This window comes from Clupea harengus, chromosome 7 (assembly GCF_900700415.2).
Source record: "Clupea harengus chromosome 7, Ch_v2.0.2, whole genome shotgun sequence".
Lineage (NCBI taxonomy): Eukaryota > Metazoa > Chordata > Actinopteri > Clupeiformes > Clupeidae > Clupea > Clupea harengus.
In genome coordinates, this window is record NC_045158.1 from 20529112 (window position 1) to 20546634 (window position 17523).

At 41.5% G+C, this 17523-nt stretch overlaps 1 protein-coding gene across 1 annotated transcript; it reads left to right on the forward strand.

Moving 5' to 3' along the window:
* Nucleotides 1-9299: 9299 nt before the first annotated feature.
* Nucleotides 9300-15809, forward strand: LOC116221114 (CD59 glycoprotein-like). The gene is made up of 4 exons (XM_031570801.2): nucleotides 9300-9576; nucleotides 13633-13830; nucleotides 15292-15381; nucleotides 15488-15809. The coding sequence occupies exons 2-4, from the start codon at nucleotides 13782-13784 to the stop codon at nucleotides 15655-15657; spliced, it is 309 nt and encodes a 102-aa protein (XP_031426661.1). The 5' UTR covers nucleotides 9300-9576; nucleotides 13633-13781; the 3' UTR covers nucleotides 15658-15809.
* Nucleotides 15810-17523: the final 1714 nt, after the last annotated feature.

Consider the following 17523-nt stretch of genomic DNA (forward strand, 5'->3'; position numbering starts at 1 on the left):
ATATCCCTTATTATTTACTATCCAACATGCTGGAATTATATGAATAGCAAAATGTATGTATTGATAATACTAGTAAATAGTATTCTAATACGAGGTTACCACAGGTGAGGGTGTAGGTGTCGCTACCAGATGGTAGTCCTCTACCGGATGGTAGTCCCGCACATGGCGCATGCTCAGACACAAACGGTTTACGGCAGATGGCTCAACGTCAACATATGGGGTTGTCTTAACGCATAATGTGGGTACATTTAATATAATATTTAATTATTAAAAGTGTGGAGACGGAGTAAGGGTAAAAGGCAAATAGTTTGTATTATGAAGAAGTGAGTGACAGCGTCAACCACAACATACTTCAGTCTAAGTTTGATCAGTTTAACTTCTCTTCTTCTGCATCCAGCTGGTTCAAATCATACTTATCAACTCGAACTCAGTGTGTTAAAATAAACAATGTATTATCCGACTTCAAAAATCTGTCCACAGGTGTTCCCCAAGGTTCAATCCTGGGTCCACTTCTTTTCAGTCTTTATAGTAACGATTTACCATCCGTATGCCAAGACTGTGAGGTTCTGATGTACGCAGACGACACTGTCATCTTTGGGTGGGGTAAGAATAATGTAGAGGTCGCTGCTAGGCTTACAAAGGTCATGGTTGATGTGTCTGACTGGTTAAACAAATGTTCAACAATTCCAAAACCGTTTCTATGTTTTTTTCTAAAACCAGAAAGTCTCACACTGAACCCGATGTGTTTATTTCTGATCAAAGAATCAAGATTGTGAAGGAATACAAATATCTTGGTATCTTGATTGATAATTAACTTACTTTTAAAAAACATGTAAAAAAAATATGCAACAATTTAAAATTCACCTTAGCCAACTTTAGGCATCTTAGAAATCACATGTCGACCGAGGCTGCTAAAATGTACATGTTCTCGCTGATTTGATCTCACATTAACTACTGCTTACCCACCTGGTCTACTGCCAACTCCACTACCCTTAAACCAGTCATGTCTCTTTACAAACAGGCTCTCAAAATACTTGACAAAAAACCTAAGTCACACCATCACTGTTCAGTCCTTCATAAGTACAGACTTTTAAGTTGGGACAACCTGATCACATTTAAGAACTGCTGTTTAATGTTCAAAATCCGGTTTAACCTGGGCCCCCCCACCACTAGTGCAGCCTAGTCAAGTTTAGAACAGCAGCAACCAGTGCTACTCGAGGGGCAGCAAGAGGAGACTGTGATATTCCTTAAAAAAAAGGTTTTCTCAGTTAGGTCAGCCCGGGAATGGAACCATCTCCCTCAGAACATTAGAGAATCAATCTCATTCAACTGTTTTAAAAGTAATCTCAAAACATGGTTGATAAATAACCAAAAATGTGATCACTAGTGGGTAAGCAGTAGAACTTGTATATTGGGATTGTATTTTATTTTATTGTATCTTATTTTTTTTATTTATTGTCAATGTTATGTTTGATATACGTTAATGCCTTTTTTTAGGTTGTATAGCCTTTTTCACTCTGGCAGGGGTACTGCCAATGGAAATGAGCCTTTTGGCTATAATTGGGTGCATTTACATTTTAATGTTCATGAAAGTACACTGTCCCTCTTGATCAAATAAACACATTGATTGATTGATTGATTGATTGATTGATTGATTGATTGATTGAGAAAATATAGCAGTAGGTGAAACAAATAAAGCATTGATGTGCTAGCCAATAGAACTTGACAGGGAGAACAAAAGAGGATATCCAGTATATCTTTAAATTCTTTATTATACAAACGTTAAGAACTTACAGCTGTATACAATGACCAAACTTCTTAAAGTATACCGTCTTTCGCGAACTTCCATCAGTTTTAGCCAGCGATTGTATTCCGCTGTCTATAGTGACAGTGATGTGCTCGACTACCATTGGGTAGCGATTGATCGGGTAGTGCGCATGCGCGACTACTATCCGGTAGAGGACTACCATCCGGTAGCGACAGCGGGCGGGTCAGACGTTGAAACCGAAACCTTTTCATTACAGCTACGACCCGGGGAGCATTTTGTTTGAGACAACATATTTGCAGCGAAAGAGAAGCTGATTTAACAGTAGGTGAGAATATCAGCATTGAATAGATCAGAGAGAGCGGGATTAAGTAGCCTTAAGGATGACGATTTAGGTTTGTAGTAGGACTACTGGCTTCATGGTATGGACTGTTTAGGACCTAAACTTTAGGCTACTATTGCGTAGTCAGTATGTTGTTGGGATTGGGTTTTCATGTGTGATCTACCAGGCCTTTTTTCCGTAAATATGTTTTTAACAAGGTAGTTGCTTGAACTTTAATCAAGTAAATAATTGTATTAGTATTTTCGGTGGAAACTTGTTCAAGTCTGGCCACAGTTGCATTATTTGAGCCTTGCTTGAGTTCGTCTGCTCTGACATTCTTTTGTCAAATATTTATTTCTTGTGCACGATAAATTAGAATCAAAGAACACAAGGAGGCAGTCCCTCACATTAGTTGACTTTAATCTTTAATTTAGCATCTTTGTCCACCCCAAGTCAGTTTGATTATCTGCGTATATAAGTTCACTGCAGTTGCAATATTGTATTTGTAAAGACGTCATGAAAGCCAAAGACTGATTTTGTGAGATCGCTACAGTATGAAATTCCTGAAGCCCTTGACATGGTGAAGTTGACATGATCTAACCTGTCTTTGGGTAGTTAGCTCACTACTGTTCCATAACTCCATAATGATGCTTGAATCATTTTTGGAAGTATTAGTTTGACCCAGAATCACCATTATTCATAAGAATCACCTGAAACATCCAACCATCCTAATGTTATTCTATTATTTTTTTTAAAGTACGGTCCTGCTATAACAAGCTTTGATGATCATTATTTTTAATATTTTTTGATTTTAGAGTGAAGCAGTCAATGGATCCACCAGGAAACCTTATAGGAGAATTCACACCTGATTCAAGGTGAGCTGAGGAAATATTCACTAAATGCAGAGTTTTAACATTGGACTGATGAGACCTGTTTCAATTTTGATTAAAGTTTAAATCTGAATAAATAAGATAAATGATGGTAAATCGTGGTTCATTACGCAACTGGTTGATGCCTCTTTAAAAGAGATGCAAATGTGTAGGGCAAAATACGGTATTCTTTTCCTCTGTTGCTATGGTTAAACATGCTCATACGCATGCATATTTCTCTCCACTGTAGACCTATAATCTAGAGAGTATGGAGAGAGTATTGTAAGGCAGGAGAGTATATGTAGAGAGAATCAAACTGCTGTATCTTTAGAGGGTAGAACCTCCATGATGAATTTAAAGATACAATATGTAGGATTTAGTGGCATCTAGTGGTGAGGCTACACACTGAGATTATTGTAAAGCAGGAGAATAGGGGCGTGTCGCAGGAGTGATGTACGTGTGATTGCCTGTATTTTGGTTTAGTGCTTGTTATGTGACATACTCCCGGTGTTGGTAGTGTGGAAATTCTGTATATTCGGTTTTATAATTCTAGTAGTGTTTCCCCTCTTATGTTAATGTCTAATGTGTATTTTTAGATAGCGATATGGAGTCAGTGTAATTTCTACACTTCAGTGTGATTTTCCTTTGTCCATCCCAAGTCAGTCTGATTATGTGCAGATATAAGTCCGCAGATATTGTGTTTGTGATTGAAGGTATGTACTGTAAGGGTTAAAGACATCATGAGAGCCAAGGATATGCCTGAATTTGTGAGATCGCTACAGTATGGAGTTCCCGAAGCCCTTAAAGGGTGAAGTTGACATGATCTGAGCTGTCTTTGGGTAGTTAACTCACTATTGTTGGATCAAAACATTTTTGGAAGAATACGTTTCACCCTGAACTATCCATAAGAATTATCTGGAACATCACCTGAAACATCCAACCATTCTAATTTAATTATGAAGTCATTTCTGATATAGAAAATTCGTCTTTGATATTCTAAACAAATGTGTGGATCTGCTAGAACAAGCTTTTATGATCATTATTTTTCATATATTTTGTGATTTTAGAGTGAAGCTGGAGAGATCAGCGTCACCTGCACCCAGCTGTCTCTCTTTACGGTCAATGGATCCACCAGGAAACTTAACAGAAGAATTCACACCTGATTCAAGGTGAGCTGAGGAATTATTCACTAATCTATTGTCATCATAAGACTGATGAGACCTGTTTTCAGGTTTATGCCTCTGTAGAAGAGATGCAGATTTCTAGGGCAAAATAGTTGTGAGCTACTATAGAAACACGGCGGACTCCGTGGAAGAGGACCCGCTCCCTAAGTAGATACAAAGGCCTCATTCTAAGCTAATGCTGCACGCTCCTCTGTTCCTGCTCCAACTCCAGTCCGGGTTCCTGCTCTTGCTCCATATGCTACTCCAGTCTGTTCATCCTCCCCTGTGTTTAGTATTTCCCTCACACCTTAGTTTTCCCTCCATGTTTGGTTCTCACCTGTAGTATTCATTGAGCTCCTATGTAAGCCTTGGACTTTTCCTTTGTCTTTGTGTGTAATTGTTTGTGATCAGCAAGACGTACTGTGTACTCCAGTCCTGTGAACTTTGCCTTGTTTGCCCATCGTGGCACTTTGATTTATCTAAGTAAAACACGCTTTGAGCGTTTGCATCCTATTTCTTATTTGAAGTCTCCAGTTTGTGACAGGCTCATTATAAGCTAATGACAATACAACAGTTCATAGTTACAGGTGATTTATAGACTAATCAAAACATAATAGTGAGTATTTTTTATTTCTGCCAATAGATTACCCTAAATCCTTTATCCTACACCTTTAAGTACCACGACAAAAGCTGCAGGGTTAAACATATTTGCACAAACTCCTCAAGCACAAATATATTTGCAGTCAGTATTTAATCATTTTGGAAGTATACATTTGACCTAGTGAGAACTTGAATACTTCCAAAACTATGGCTTAATAATCACCTGAATATTTGATAGTGAAAATTGATATTTAAAAAGGTGTGGTTCTGCTATAATTCCTTTTCATATTTTGTAATTTTAGAGTGAAGCAGGAGGGGTCAGAGTCACCTGCACCCAGCTGTGTGTCTTTAAGGTCAATGCTTACACCACTAAACTTCAAAGAAGAATTTACACCTGATTCAAGGTGAGCTCAGCAGTTCTTTTATGGAGACTGGAATGTGGTTGATAAAAATTGCTATCATAAATTCTTCATGCCATCTACAAGTTCATTTTGCTATATTTTAAAACAGTGCTTACAGTTTTCTCAGCTTCTTTGGCACATTTTTAAAACAAATAGTGCTTTCCTCAAAATGATTCATACTCCACATTTGTGCTTTCACTCACACAGATCGATATCCTTACTGGATTTTCTCTCGTCTTCAAATAATTGAATGCTTTTTTGTAGGAAGTTTTAATCCCTTATTTTAGGCAATATTTTATGGTGAAAATGAATCTTCTTTGATATTGAAGAAAGTTTTCTTCTGCTATAACAAGCTTTGATGATAATTATGTTTTAATATTTTCTGATTTTAGAGTGAAGCGGGAGAGATCAGAGTCACCTGCACCCAGCTGTGTGTCTTTAAGGTCCATGCTTACACCAATAAACTTCAAAGAAGAATTTACGCCTGATTCAAGGTGAGCTCCGCAGTTCTTTTATGGAGACTGGAAAATGGTTGATGAGAATTGCTGTTATACATTTCAACATGACAAAGTCAATTTCACTAGATTTTAAAACGGTGCTTACAGTTTTCTCAGCTGCTTTGGCACATTTCCTGAAACATTCTGAACATTTTTAAAACAATAAGTGCTTCCTCAAAATAATTCATACTCCACATTTGTGCTTTCACTCACACTGATTGATCTCCATACTGGATTTTCTCTCGTCTTCAAATAATTGAATGCAATTTTGTAGGAAGTTGAATGGTGTTGTATAAAATGCAGTGCATTTAAGACCTGTTGGTTGGAAAAAGGGAAACATTTCCTGCTTGCCACAGTTCTTGTGAACCAAGTTTCTAAAAACGCAGACGCTTCAAAAACGAAAATGATCTACAACTTGAAACATTGCCACGGCCCAGTGGTTGAGAAACACTGTTTTACACCACATTGGTGTGTAGTAGCAATTGAAAAATACTAACCTTGTGCAGATAGAGGCAAAATGTGGTTTTGGATTTTGTGTGTGGTCTTGTGTTTTGTGTGTCGAGTAATGCAGGGTGTGTTGTAAATCACCAGTGCTCATTACTCTGATCTAACTCTTATCTCCTTTATTCGTTTCTGCAGTGAGTTCATTGCCAGTCTGTTAACAGAGGACCACTTCAGATGTACAGTGTGTACTGATGTGCTGAAGGACCCGGTCTCCATCCCCTGTGGGCACAGTTACTGCAAACAGTGCATCACCTCATACTGGGCCCAGCCTATCCATGCAGGACAATATGCTTGTCCCCAATGCTCACAGTCATACAGCTCCCGTCCTGAACTTTGCACAAACTCAGCCTTAGCGGAAGTGGTCCAGAAGCTCCAGCAGTTCAGTCCTGTTCTACCTACTCACTGCTACGCTGGTCCTGGAGATGTGGCCTGTGATTTCTGCACTGGGAAGAAACTCAGAGCTGTGAAATCCTGTCTGACCTGCACTGCCTCCTATTGTGAGTCTCATGGCAGGCAGCACTACACAGTCCCAGCCCTGCAGAGACACACACTGGTGGAACCTGGACACCAAGACAAAAAACTCCTGGAGCAGTGTGACATTAAAACGGGAGACTTAAAACAGGTCAGGTATAAACATGAATTATTGACTATGCGGCAGCTGTGTTTCATATTCAGTTATTATCAGTCTGTAAGGATGGCCTAGGCTTGCCCCACTCAGCAGAGTTCAGTCACTGGTCAGGTTTGAAATAGGTGTAACTGACCACATCTCCTGATGTTCATTTTCACAGAATGACCAAAGCCATGAACACATGGCAGGAAAGTATGGCAAGCATCTGGACCAGTTTACAGCTGTTTTGCAAAACTGTGACGCACTGAATGCTACACACAGAAATCTGCAGGAGAAGTTGCAGCAGAAACTACTGGTGCTTCCACAAAGGATGCAGGAGCTGCCAGAGTTGGAAGAGATGCAGAAACTTCTTCAACAACAGCGGCAGGAGCTGCAGGCCCTTCGGCAGGAACAGCATCTTCAGGAGCAGCTACGGCTGCAGCGGCAGCAGCAGCTGCAGGAGCGGCAGGGGCAGCTGCAGGAACAGCTACGGCAGCTGCAGGAACAGCTACGGCAGCAGCGGCAGCAGGAGCAGAAGGAGCTGTTGCAGCCAAGGTGGCAGGAGCAGCATCTGCAAGAGCCGCTACGGCTGCAGATGCAGGAGCCGCAGCGGGAGCTGCAGGAGCGGCTACCGCTGCAGGAGCGGCAGCGGCACCGGGAGCTGCGGAGGCAGGAGCTGCAGCGACAGCGACAGTGGGAGCTGCAGGAGCGGCAGCGGGAGCTGCAGCTGCAGGAGCGGCAGCAGCAGGAGCTGCAGCAGGAGCGGGAGTCGCGGGAGCTGCAGCTACAGGAGCTGCAGCTGCAGGAACAGCTAAAGCAGCAGTGGTGGCAGGAGCAGCAGGAGCAGCAGCAGGACTAGCTGCAGCAGGATGACCAAAACCACAAGCAGATGTTGGAAAAACAGGACAGAGGTGTGCATGGCAACAGCCAGGATGCTGCTATTGTGCAGAAGAGTCCACATCAGGGGATAACAGGGTGATATTTCATTTCCACACCCACACCTTTATGTGTAATAATACCACACTGTGATGCAAATTATACACATGATACTCCTAAACACAAATAATCTGATTGGAGCATCTAGGCTGCTAGAAGATGGGACATGATGATGTTTTGTTAAAGCATAAGTTTCCGTTCATAAAGCCTGCCTGGTTGATTTGCCCATTTTTGTTTTTCTTTCATCAACTGATTTGAAACAACAATTTGGAAATGAATTGGTGTATAATTAGAGTATACTGAATATTGTGTATGGCAGTGTAGTCATGATGTTACTTCTGCAAATGTATCAGTTTTTGTTCAAATAGATCCTTAACCACTGCCTACCACTTTCACAAGGCACCGATGACCCTAAATTACTACCCAGGGCCTCGGTTTCTCAGCACTAGTGTCGAGATATGACTGACCAAGCAAATTACGACCGTGCCGAGGGCTGGTTGAGCATTTGAGAATCTAAGCTTACTAAGACTAGGTCTTACAATGACAATATTCCCTTTGGCTGTGTATAATTATCTTTATTCATTCCAACTTTAGGTCAGCTTTTTTTTTTTGTATTACGTGAAGTTGACCTAAATTTTTTTATTACATTTAAAGAACCCTCAAAACAAAAATATTATGTATAATTTCCTCTTACGTTTGTCTTTACACTCAATACATGGCATAGCAGATCAGCGGTCAGCACATCTCTATGGTTTCTCTCTCTCTCCCTCACACACACACACACACACACACACACACACACACACACACACACACACACACACACACACACACACACACAAAGCAATAGTGATGTGGGGTTGGACGAGTATTAAAGGAACCGGAAACCGGAAAATGGCCAGGACATTGGGAGGACCCACAGGGTAGATTAGTTTGACTTGGGATGGTCATTTGAATGAGAGCATTAGTAAACTGACCATCTTTGTTTCATTTATTGTTTTCTTAATCAGGAGTGTGTGTGTGTGTGTGTGTGCAAGCCTGCACGGTGTCGTCTACTTGGTGTGAACCATAGAGGTGCTGAACAGAAGCTTCTGCTTTTTCTTCTTCCCCCCTTTCTCTTCTGAAAAACAGAGTAACCTCAGACAGGGACACAGAGTTAGTCAGTTAGGCTTTGACTCAATGGATCCAGAGACTAACATCTAAAACTGGCCATAGGTGCACCATATCAAAAAAAGCACATGATGAAACTAAATTACACAAACTGTAAACTCAAAGGAGAAAAGTCAGTGGGATTGTGGTACACAAAAAATAACGCACATTTAATGTGAGACGCACGCATACACTCACACACAGATACGTGCGCACAAACACACACACACACACAGACACACCTGGCATGGAAGCAGGCTGAGGGGTGGCTGGGGGCCCGTGGTCCAGCTGCATCAGGGCCTTCTCAAAGGCCTGGCTGAAGGAGTTCTGGAAGCTGGGCACAGGAACCCGGTCTGAGCCGTCACTCTCCCCATCACTGTCTGCCACTGGGGGAGCCAGCAGCATGTCTGCTAACAGACCAAAACAGACAGAGGAGAGGAGAGGAGAGGGGAGGAGGGGGGGGAGGAGGGGAGGAGGGGGGGGGGAGAGGAGAAGAGACGAGGGGGGAGGAGAGGAGGGATGAAAGGAAAAGACTGTTGGCAGATTTCAAACCAGGTCATCTGAGGACGAGAGGAGAGCGGGTGGGGAAGAGTGCAGAGTTAGGACAAGAAGCAACATGCTTAGTCAGGTCTGAGACGTCTGGAATTAGCCAGAGGATAGAATTTGTCTTTTTACGAGGCAGACAGATCTAGGTTAGACTCTGGGCAGACATTTTGTTCGAGACAACATATTTGCAGCGAAAGAGAAGTTAATTCAACAGAAGGTGAGAATATAAGGATTGTGTAAATTGATCAGACAGAGAGGGACTAAGTAGCCTAAAGGATGAATATTTAAGTTTGTATCAGGACTGTTTAGGCTACTATGTCCGTGACCATTGCGTAGTCAGTATGTTGTTGAGATTGTGTTTTCATGTGTGATCTAACCTACTATAATAGAAATGTTTTCCATGAACATGTTTTTAGCAAGCTAGGTGCTTGAACTTTCATCAGGTACATCATTGTATTAGTTTTTTTAGGTTGAAACTTGTTTCAGTCTGGTTTCAGTTTCAAGCTCTTGAGCCTCCCTGAGTTCGTCTCCCCTGACGTTCCTTTTGTCAAATATGTGTTTTACACAAGGGCGCGGTACCTCACATTAGTGACTAAGGCCCCATCCACATTACCCCGGGTAAATGTAGAAACGCATAAATACACTAATGCGGCGTATTCGGACACTGAGAAAGGAGCTTTTCGAATAGGCTCCTCTAGCCCTGCCAAAAAGTTTCCGGGTTAGGTAATGCTAGCGTTGGTATAGCAACGGACGCTCAAGAGTCGTTCGAAAGCCAATATGACGTCACCCTGACCTTATTTGGCAGCCGGACACTATTTGGCATGACACAGCCAAAACCCCCGCTACGCCACTGACAGGTAGGAGTAACATTCCGTGTTTTCACAGAAACCTAATAATAATAATAATAATAATAAAACTTTATTTATATAGCACCTTTCATGCAAAAGAATGCAGCTCAAAGTGCTTTACAGCAAATACATAATATGCACAAAGAAATGACATGCACATAAAAATAGACATCAAAGAAACATAACAAAGATATAGTGCAAAAAATATATATATATATATAATTATAATTATAGGGATATATTTAATCCAACCCCTTAATATCACCAGTAGAGATTTAAATTAAATTAAAAGTATTTATATATATATATAGTGCGAAGTGGTAGCTAGTTAAAGGCTAATGTGAAGAGGTACGTTTTTAGTTTTCTTTTAAAGATGTTAAGCGAGCTGGCTTCCCTGATGTCTATAGGCAGTATGTTCCATAGCACTGGGGCGTAATTGACAAATGCTGCGTCCCCGATTTTCCTACGGCTTTTGCTGGGAACCTCCAATAAACCAGCATTCGATGATCGCAGTGTTCTTGAGGGCAAGTATTTGACTAGGGAGTTTGCAATGTAACTTGGTCCTAGCCCATTAAGGGCTTTGTATATTAGGAGAAGGACCTTAAAGTCAATTCTAAAAGTTACTGGAAGCCAGTGCAGAGCAGCTAAAACTGGACTAATGTGCTCTCTCCTCTTGGTTCTGGTTAATAGCCGAGCTGCAGAGTTTTGAATGAGCTGAAGTCTCTCAGTTGTTTTTTTTTGGGAGGCCAGTAAATACTAAATACTGACAGGTAGGACTATTCAGTGTTTTCACAGAAACCCAAGAATTTTTTTCTGCATGTGCTATGGGGGAGCTCCGCGTTCTACTGAGGGTGCTTTGAAATGAGGGTGAGGGTTCTCTACTACAACACCTCCCCACCATATCGTCTGTCATCTGTTTACATATTTGCTCTCAAAAGCGTCTTTTGAGTCCATGAAAAGCAATGTACAATTTGTAATAATTGTATTATTATCATTAGGCTGCCTCCGACGGACGCGTACATAGCTGCGTTCATTTGCGACCGTCACTGACTAAATGCATGAAGCATGTTATAGATTCCGCAATCCCAATTATTTCACTTATTTCAATGGGGGTCAAGGTTGGGCGCCAGGTGACCACTAGATCACCACCAGCATGTCAGACAGAGTGAAATTAAACTAAACACAAATAGTTCAATTAATTTTAAAGCTAAAGAGGGCGAATTAGAATAGCAGATATAATAAACAAAAAAAAAGTCAGAGTCAGATATGCGTTAAAAAAGCATATATTATTTCAGTTCACAATCATCAATAATCACATAGAACCTTTGTTTAACTCCAAACATGCGAGGTGGATGTTTCTGGAGTATTGGTCTTCTAGGACCAACCTGGGCGTTCATGCTCAATGATTTTTTCAAACGTGGATATTTAGGTAGAAAAAAACCGATGCATTGTTGATGTTAACTTGAAACTACCGCGCACTAGCTCGCTTTCTCCTTCAACCGTCCGAGATTGTGCGACGTAAAAAATTGGGTCAAAGGTTATTACAGAATGATTGCTCTGTGTCTAAAACAATCTGTTAATTTCAATCTGTTATTATTTTATTTTGTGAGTGAAATATTATTATCACACAATAAATAACGCAAGATGAAATTAAATAACAATAATAAATTAAACATTATTTTCTTGGGGCTGCTATGGCTAATCCAGGGGGAGCTTTAGGACATCCTTGCGCATAACGTGATGAAAAGGCTTAACGTAGCTTAATATTCCAAAACATTACATAAAACATAAATACCTCCACCTGTCAAAATATCAAAACCGAAGTCCAATGATTATTGACGATATGTTATTGAGCGTTTTTCATTGATGGCATGAGGAAGGCTTAACGTAACTAAATGTTCCAAAACAGCGATCACAAATGTGTCGATTTCCATTCAGTTCAGAAATGTTGGGTGTGAATTTCTTGTACATTAAGAGCGTACTGAGGAAATAACCACGAGCATTGAAGTACATTAAAGGCCTCAAATGAACTAATTTAAAAAACATTTCAGTGATTCACATTCAGATGACTGTTTGCAGTGACATGGATGGGGACAGAGAGCACACGACACCAAATTATATGAATTGACTGAGGGCATTATGGATAATAAAAGAAAAAGATTTGCCGAATACAAACGGACTATCCAACCTGTGTGTGAAGACATTTGTCCAGCAGGGGGCAGTAGCAGAACAGTTATGAAGACAATCTGCTCTTTTCATCAGACCCTTAAAATGATAGAGAGACTATCTTTTAAAAGATAGAGAGACTATCTTTTAAATGATAGAGAGACTATCTTTTTCAACTCTCTCTTCCCACGGTTACCAAGGTGGTGCTCAACGGGGCTCTCTGGAAAGGGCGTCTTGCTCAGGTATCTAGCGTGGCTTTTCCCTGCCTGAGTCAAGTTTATGTGCGTGTGTGTGTGAGCGTGCGTGCGTGCGTGCGTGTGTGTGTGTGTGTGTGAGCATGTGTGTGTGTGCGCGTGTATGTGAGCGTGTGTGTGTGTGTGCGTGTGTGTGTGAGCGTGTGTGTCTGTTTGTGCGTGCGTGTGTGTGTGTGAGCATGTGTGTGTGTTTGCGTGTGTGTGAGCGTGCGTGCGTGTGTGTGTGTGTGTGTGTGTGTGTGTGTGTGTGTGTGTGAGCATGTGTGTGAGCATGTGCGTGTGTGCGCGTGTATGTGAGCGTGTGTGTGTGTGCGTGTGTGTGTCTGTGTGTGCGTGCGTGTGTGTGTGTGTGAGCATGTGTGTGTGTGTGTGAGCATGTGTGTGTGTGAGCGTGTATGTGAGCATGTGTGTGTGTGTGCGTGAGCGTGTGTGTCTGTGTGTGTGAGTGTGTGTGTGAGTGTGTGTGTCACAGCTATCATCAACATTTCACCCTAAAGAGGTCAGAAGAAAATTACTTATTTACAACAATGTATTGACGATTCACCAATTTGTGTGTGTGTGTGTAAGTGTGTGTTAAACAAAGTCACATTTAAAACCATACAGGATACTCTTTTTTGCCATATTTGGGGTAACCCAGCATTGTTAATGTTCCATGCATGAAAGTATATTGCTGAATTAAAGTGGAGTTTTAAAAAAGAGGCAGTGCTTTTAGAAAAGTTTCTTTTTTAATTATCACACCATTTTACAAGAAAGTAGCCCCTGCTACTGTGGTTAAACAAAGGTCCAAGGTCACTCTATTTCAAAAACCACTGGCTGTTATGTGAAGACCTTTGTGTTGAGTGCGCGACTAGCAGGCTCTCTCTCTCCCTGTGTGTGTGTGTGTGTGTGTGTGTGTGTGTGTGTGTGTGTGTGTGTGTGTATGTGCTTTTATGTTGAGAGTGTGTGTGTGTGTGTGCCTTGCCCCAGAAGGCAAATCTCATCTAACCACTTCCCCTTCTCTGTAAGCCCCACAGCTGCGATTCGTTTCTACAGAAGCGACAACCCCTTCCTCTCCTCCCCACCTCACCAGTGAAATCACCCTACATCTCACCCACAAGATCTTACCCGCTTGGCCCCCGACCAGTACCACACTTGTGCTGTCAAAACCTCTCAAGATGTCTCTGAAGATAGCCCTTGTACTGGCCAGCGTGTTGTCCACTGCAGGTGAGGCATGGCGTTCTTAACATGGCCGTTAAACACCCCTGTTTAAGAAATGGCATTTGATGAGATGCAGTTTAGAGACATGGTCTAATGTATTTGATGAGATGCAGTTTGGAGACATGGTCTAATGTCTTTGATGAGATGCAGTTTAGAGACATGGTCTAAGGTCTTTGATGAGATGCAGTTTAGAGACATGGTCTAAGGTCTTTGATGAGATGCAGTTTAGAGACATGGTCTAATGTCTTTGATGAGATGCAGTTTAGAGACATGGTCTAAGGTCTTTGATGAGATGCAGTTTAGAGACATGTCTAAGGTCTTTGCCAGTTGGGTGCACCTGTTGGGTCCTGTTTGTTGTCTGGTGAGGTTTAGTAATGGACTGTCTGACTGGTGAATTCAAACAGCTCAGAGATGAGATTGAGTACCGGAGCAGCCAGAGCTGAACAAACAACAGGAACTCAGTCATGTACGCGCATGAAAAAGGGAATGCGTTTTTGAGAGATTTTTGATTTGCTGTTCAGATCGTTGTTTTTGAGGTATTATGTGTCAGGCACTATATATTTGTGTCTTTTTTTTCAAACTCTTGAGATTTAACGTCTTTGACAATGAGATATTGAATGTGAAGAAATATGTGTATACGTATGTCTTTGTCCATTTGCTATTCAAAGCCAGAGCCATTAGGTTAAACCCATTTTCTTTAAATATCAGTTTCTGTATATTTTGGTATGTGAGTATGAAAATACATTTATGATGTAGATTCCCACATATATTTTAATTCCATAACATGGGCACAGACTACAGCATAGATGGCTGCCACAGTTTAACACCTCTTACTGTCTCTCTGTGTCACAGTTTAACACCTCTTACTATCTCCCTGCACAGTTAACACCTCTTACTATCTCCCCTGTGGCACAGTTTAACACCTCTTACAGTCTCCTGTGTCACAGTTTAACACCTCTTACTATCTCCCTGCACAGTTTAACACCTCTTACTATCTCCCCTGTGGCACAGTTTAACACCCCTTACTATCTCTCTGCACAGTTTAACACCTCTTACTGTCTCTCCTGTGTCACAGTCTAACACCTCTTACTATCTCCCTTGTGGCACAGTTTAACACCTCTTACTATCCCCCTGCACAGTTTAACACCTCTTACTGTCTCTCCTGTGGCACAGTTTAACACCTCGTACTATCTCCCCTGTGGTCATGTCATGGAATATGCAAACCCCACTTTGTCCTACTTGGAATCAGATTTCATAAGAACAAAGAGAAAAAAAGTCAGTCGTGTCCAGCCACCTACAGTCTTATTATTATTATTATTATTATTATTGTTGTTGTTGTTATATTGCAGTTATGGTAGTTGTACTACTAGTAGTAGTAGTGGTAATTGATCATTTTAATTGATCGGTCTTTCTATCACATCGCTTTCGTGTTTTCCACATTGATACTGTTTTTCTTTATTCTTTTAGATTTCCTGAAGTGTTACAACTGTGCTGGGGATCAATGCACTGATAATCCATTGACTTGCCCTCAAGGGTTTGATCGCTGTATGATATCAAGTGAGTCTGCGGCACTACACAGACATATTAAATCAATAGGTTTGTTTCTCTGAAGTCACTGAGTTCGCAAAAAAACTTGTTTTTGGACATCTCTTTCTTCTTCCAGACACTGCTGTGGGAACCGCAAAGGCATGTGGCTCTCAAGCTTTATGCAATGTTGCACAACAACTGAAAGTAAACTGCTGCGAGGAGGATCTGTGTAACGGCGCAGGGACCATTGGGAAGAACCTCCTGCTCCTGCTGGTGCCGGTGGCCTCCATCTTTGTGCTCTCCTGAGCTGAGAGCTCCACCCTCCTCCTCCACCACTGGCCCCAGTTCAGCTCCACCCTCCTCCTCTTCCTCCTCCACCACCAGTTCAGCGCTGTAATCATTCCTCTAGTCCAGGGGTGTCAAACTCAAATACACAGAGGGCCAAATTTAAAAACTCCGTCAAGTCTGGGGCCGGACAAAAAAAAGATATATGTAAACATGAACTTAAGTTTAACACAGGCCTATTGAATCTGGGACAAGCAGACTTAATCTTAGGCCTATTAGTTATTGTCTATAAACACAGAGATCAAATTTCTAAATTAAATAAACATCATTGGCATTCATTTCCTATGCCTCTCTTTTCTGCATATCGCAGGAGCTCCATTTGTGGTCAGTCCAACAAGTTTGACCCAAGGCGGCCCCATTTAATTTACACATTTGGATACCTCTTCAAAGAGATCTTTCCCCTTAGTGTGCCATGCATTGATTTAAATCCCAAAAGTTCCTCTATAAGGCACTCCACGGATGCAGATTGACAGCTGGGCAGTATCAGATGTGTCGCTGCTCTCATCCACAGCAAGGGAGTATGCAATTAAATCTTTTCCCTTTCCCATCAGCTGTTGTTGTAGATCGGTGGCAAGGTCACATACACAATCAGCAACGGTGTTTCTGCTCAGGCTCACATTTAAAAATGCTTGCCTTTTATCAGAGCACACGATGTCGCAAACATTTATCATGCAGTTCTTGACAAACTCTCCCTCGGTAAAGGGTTGGGCTTCTTTAGCGATCTCCGCTACTACAATAAAGTTTGCCTTTACAGCAACCTCACTTTGTGATTTGGCTTTTACGAACACAGTCTGCTGTGACACCAGGGTTCTTTTCAACTCCTCTTCTGGAGCTTCTGTTTCATGTCCAGATGTTTGTACTAGTCTTGGTGTTTCGTTTCATAGTGCCGTCTTAAAATATATTCTTTCATTACAGCCACATCGGCTCTGCCCACAAGACAAACAGGTTTGCCCTTTACATCGGTAAACATATATTCTGCCTCCCACCACGCTCCTCCTCGCGTTTGCGCGTGTAAATTGACGTAGGCTACCAACACGGTGGCAGTGCAATGTGGGACTTGCAGTATTAGTGGTGCATGCGACATACCGGTGGCCGCGGCAGACCAGCTCTGATAGACATTACATATTATCTGGCGGGCCAAACAAAATTACACCGTGGCTCATTCGAATCAATGGAACTTTTTGCAACATTCTGAGGAGCCAGTGGGCCAGATGAAATCGCTTGGCGGGCCGGATCTGGCCCGCGGGCCTTGCGTTTGACACATGTGCTCTAGTCACTTCCTCATCAGGGCTCACCTGAACACATGTGTCTATCCTGAATGTTTAAATTGGGTTTCAATCAATCCTCGCATTGCATATATATATAAAATACTAAAACATGAAACTAATATCTGTTTACTTAGTGATCACTGTGATTTGCTTACTCTTTGGAAAATTAATAATGTTCAATAAAAAGATCATATTTGTACGGCAGCATAATGTATTTACTTGAGGAATTCGTTTTCCGAATGTATTATCTCTACTATTCTACTATTGTTGAAGTTGTTGAGCTTCTTTTTGTTTTATTTTGTCTTTTTTCTTTTGCTTTCAATAAATATCATTACAGTCTCTACTGTGCAAAGTTAACTCTCTGTGTCTCTGGCTATCTTTATCCCTCCACCACAGACTTTGGCCTTTTTTCATCTGCCTTCTGAACTGTCGCCTTTCTATATTCTGCCTGTTCCTCATAACCTCATCTCTCTCTTCCTCTTTTATGGCATGCTTTTAAGTGCAGACAAACAAATGAATCCTAACTTTGTTGCATGCAATTCATATCTTTTGTTCTGAT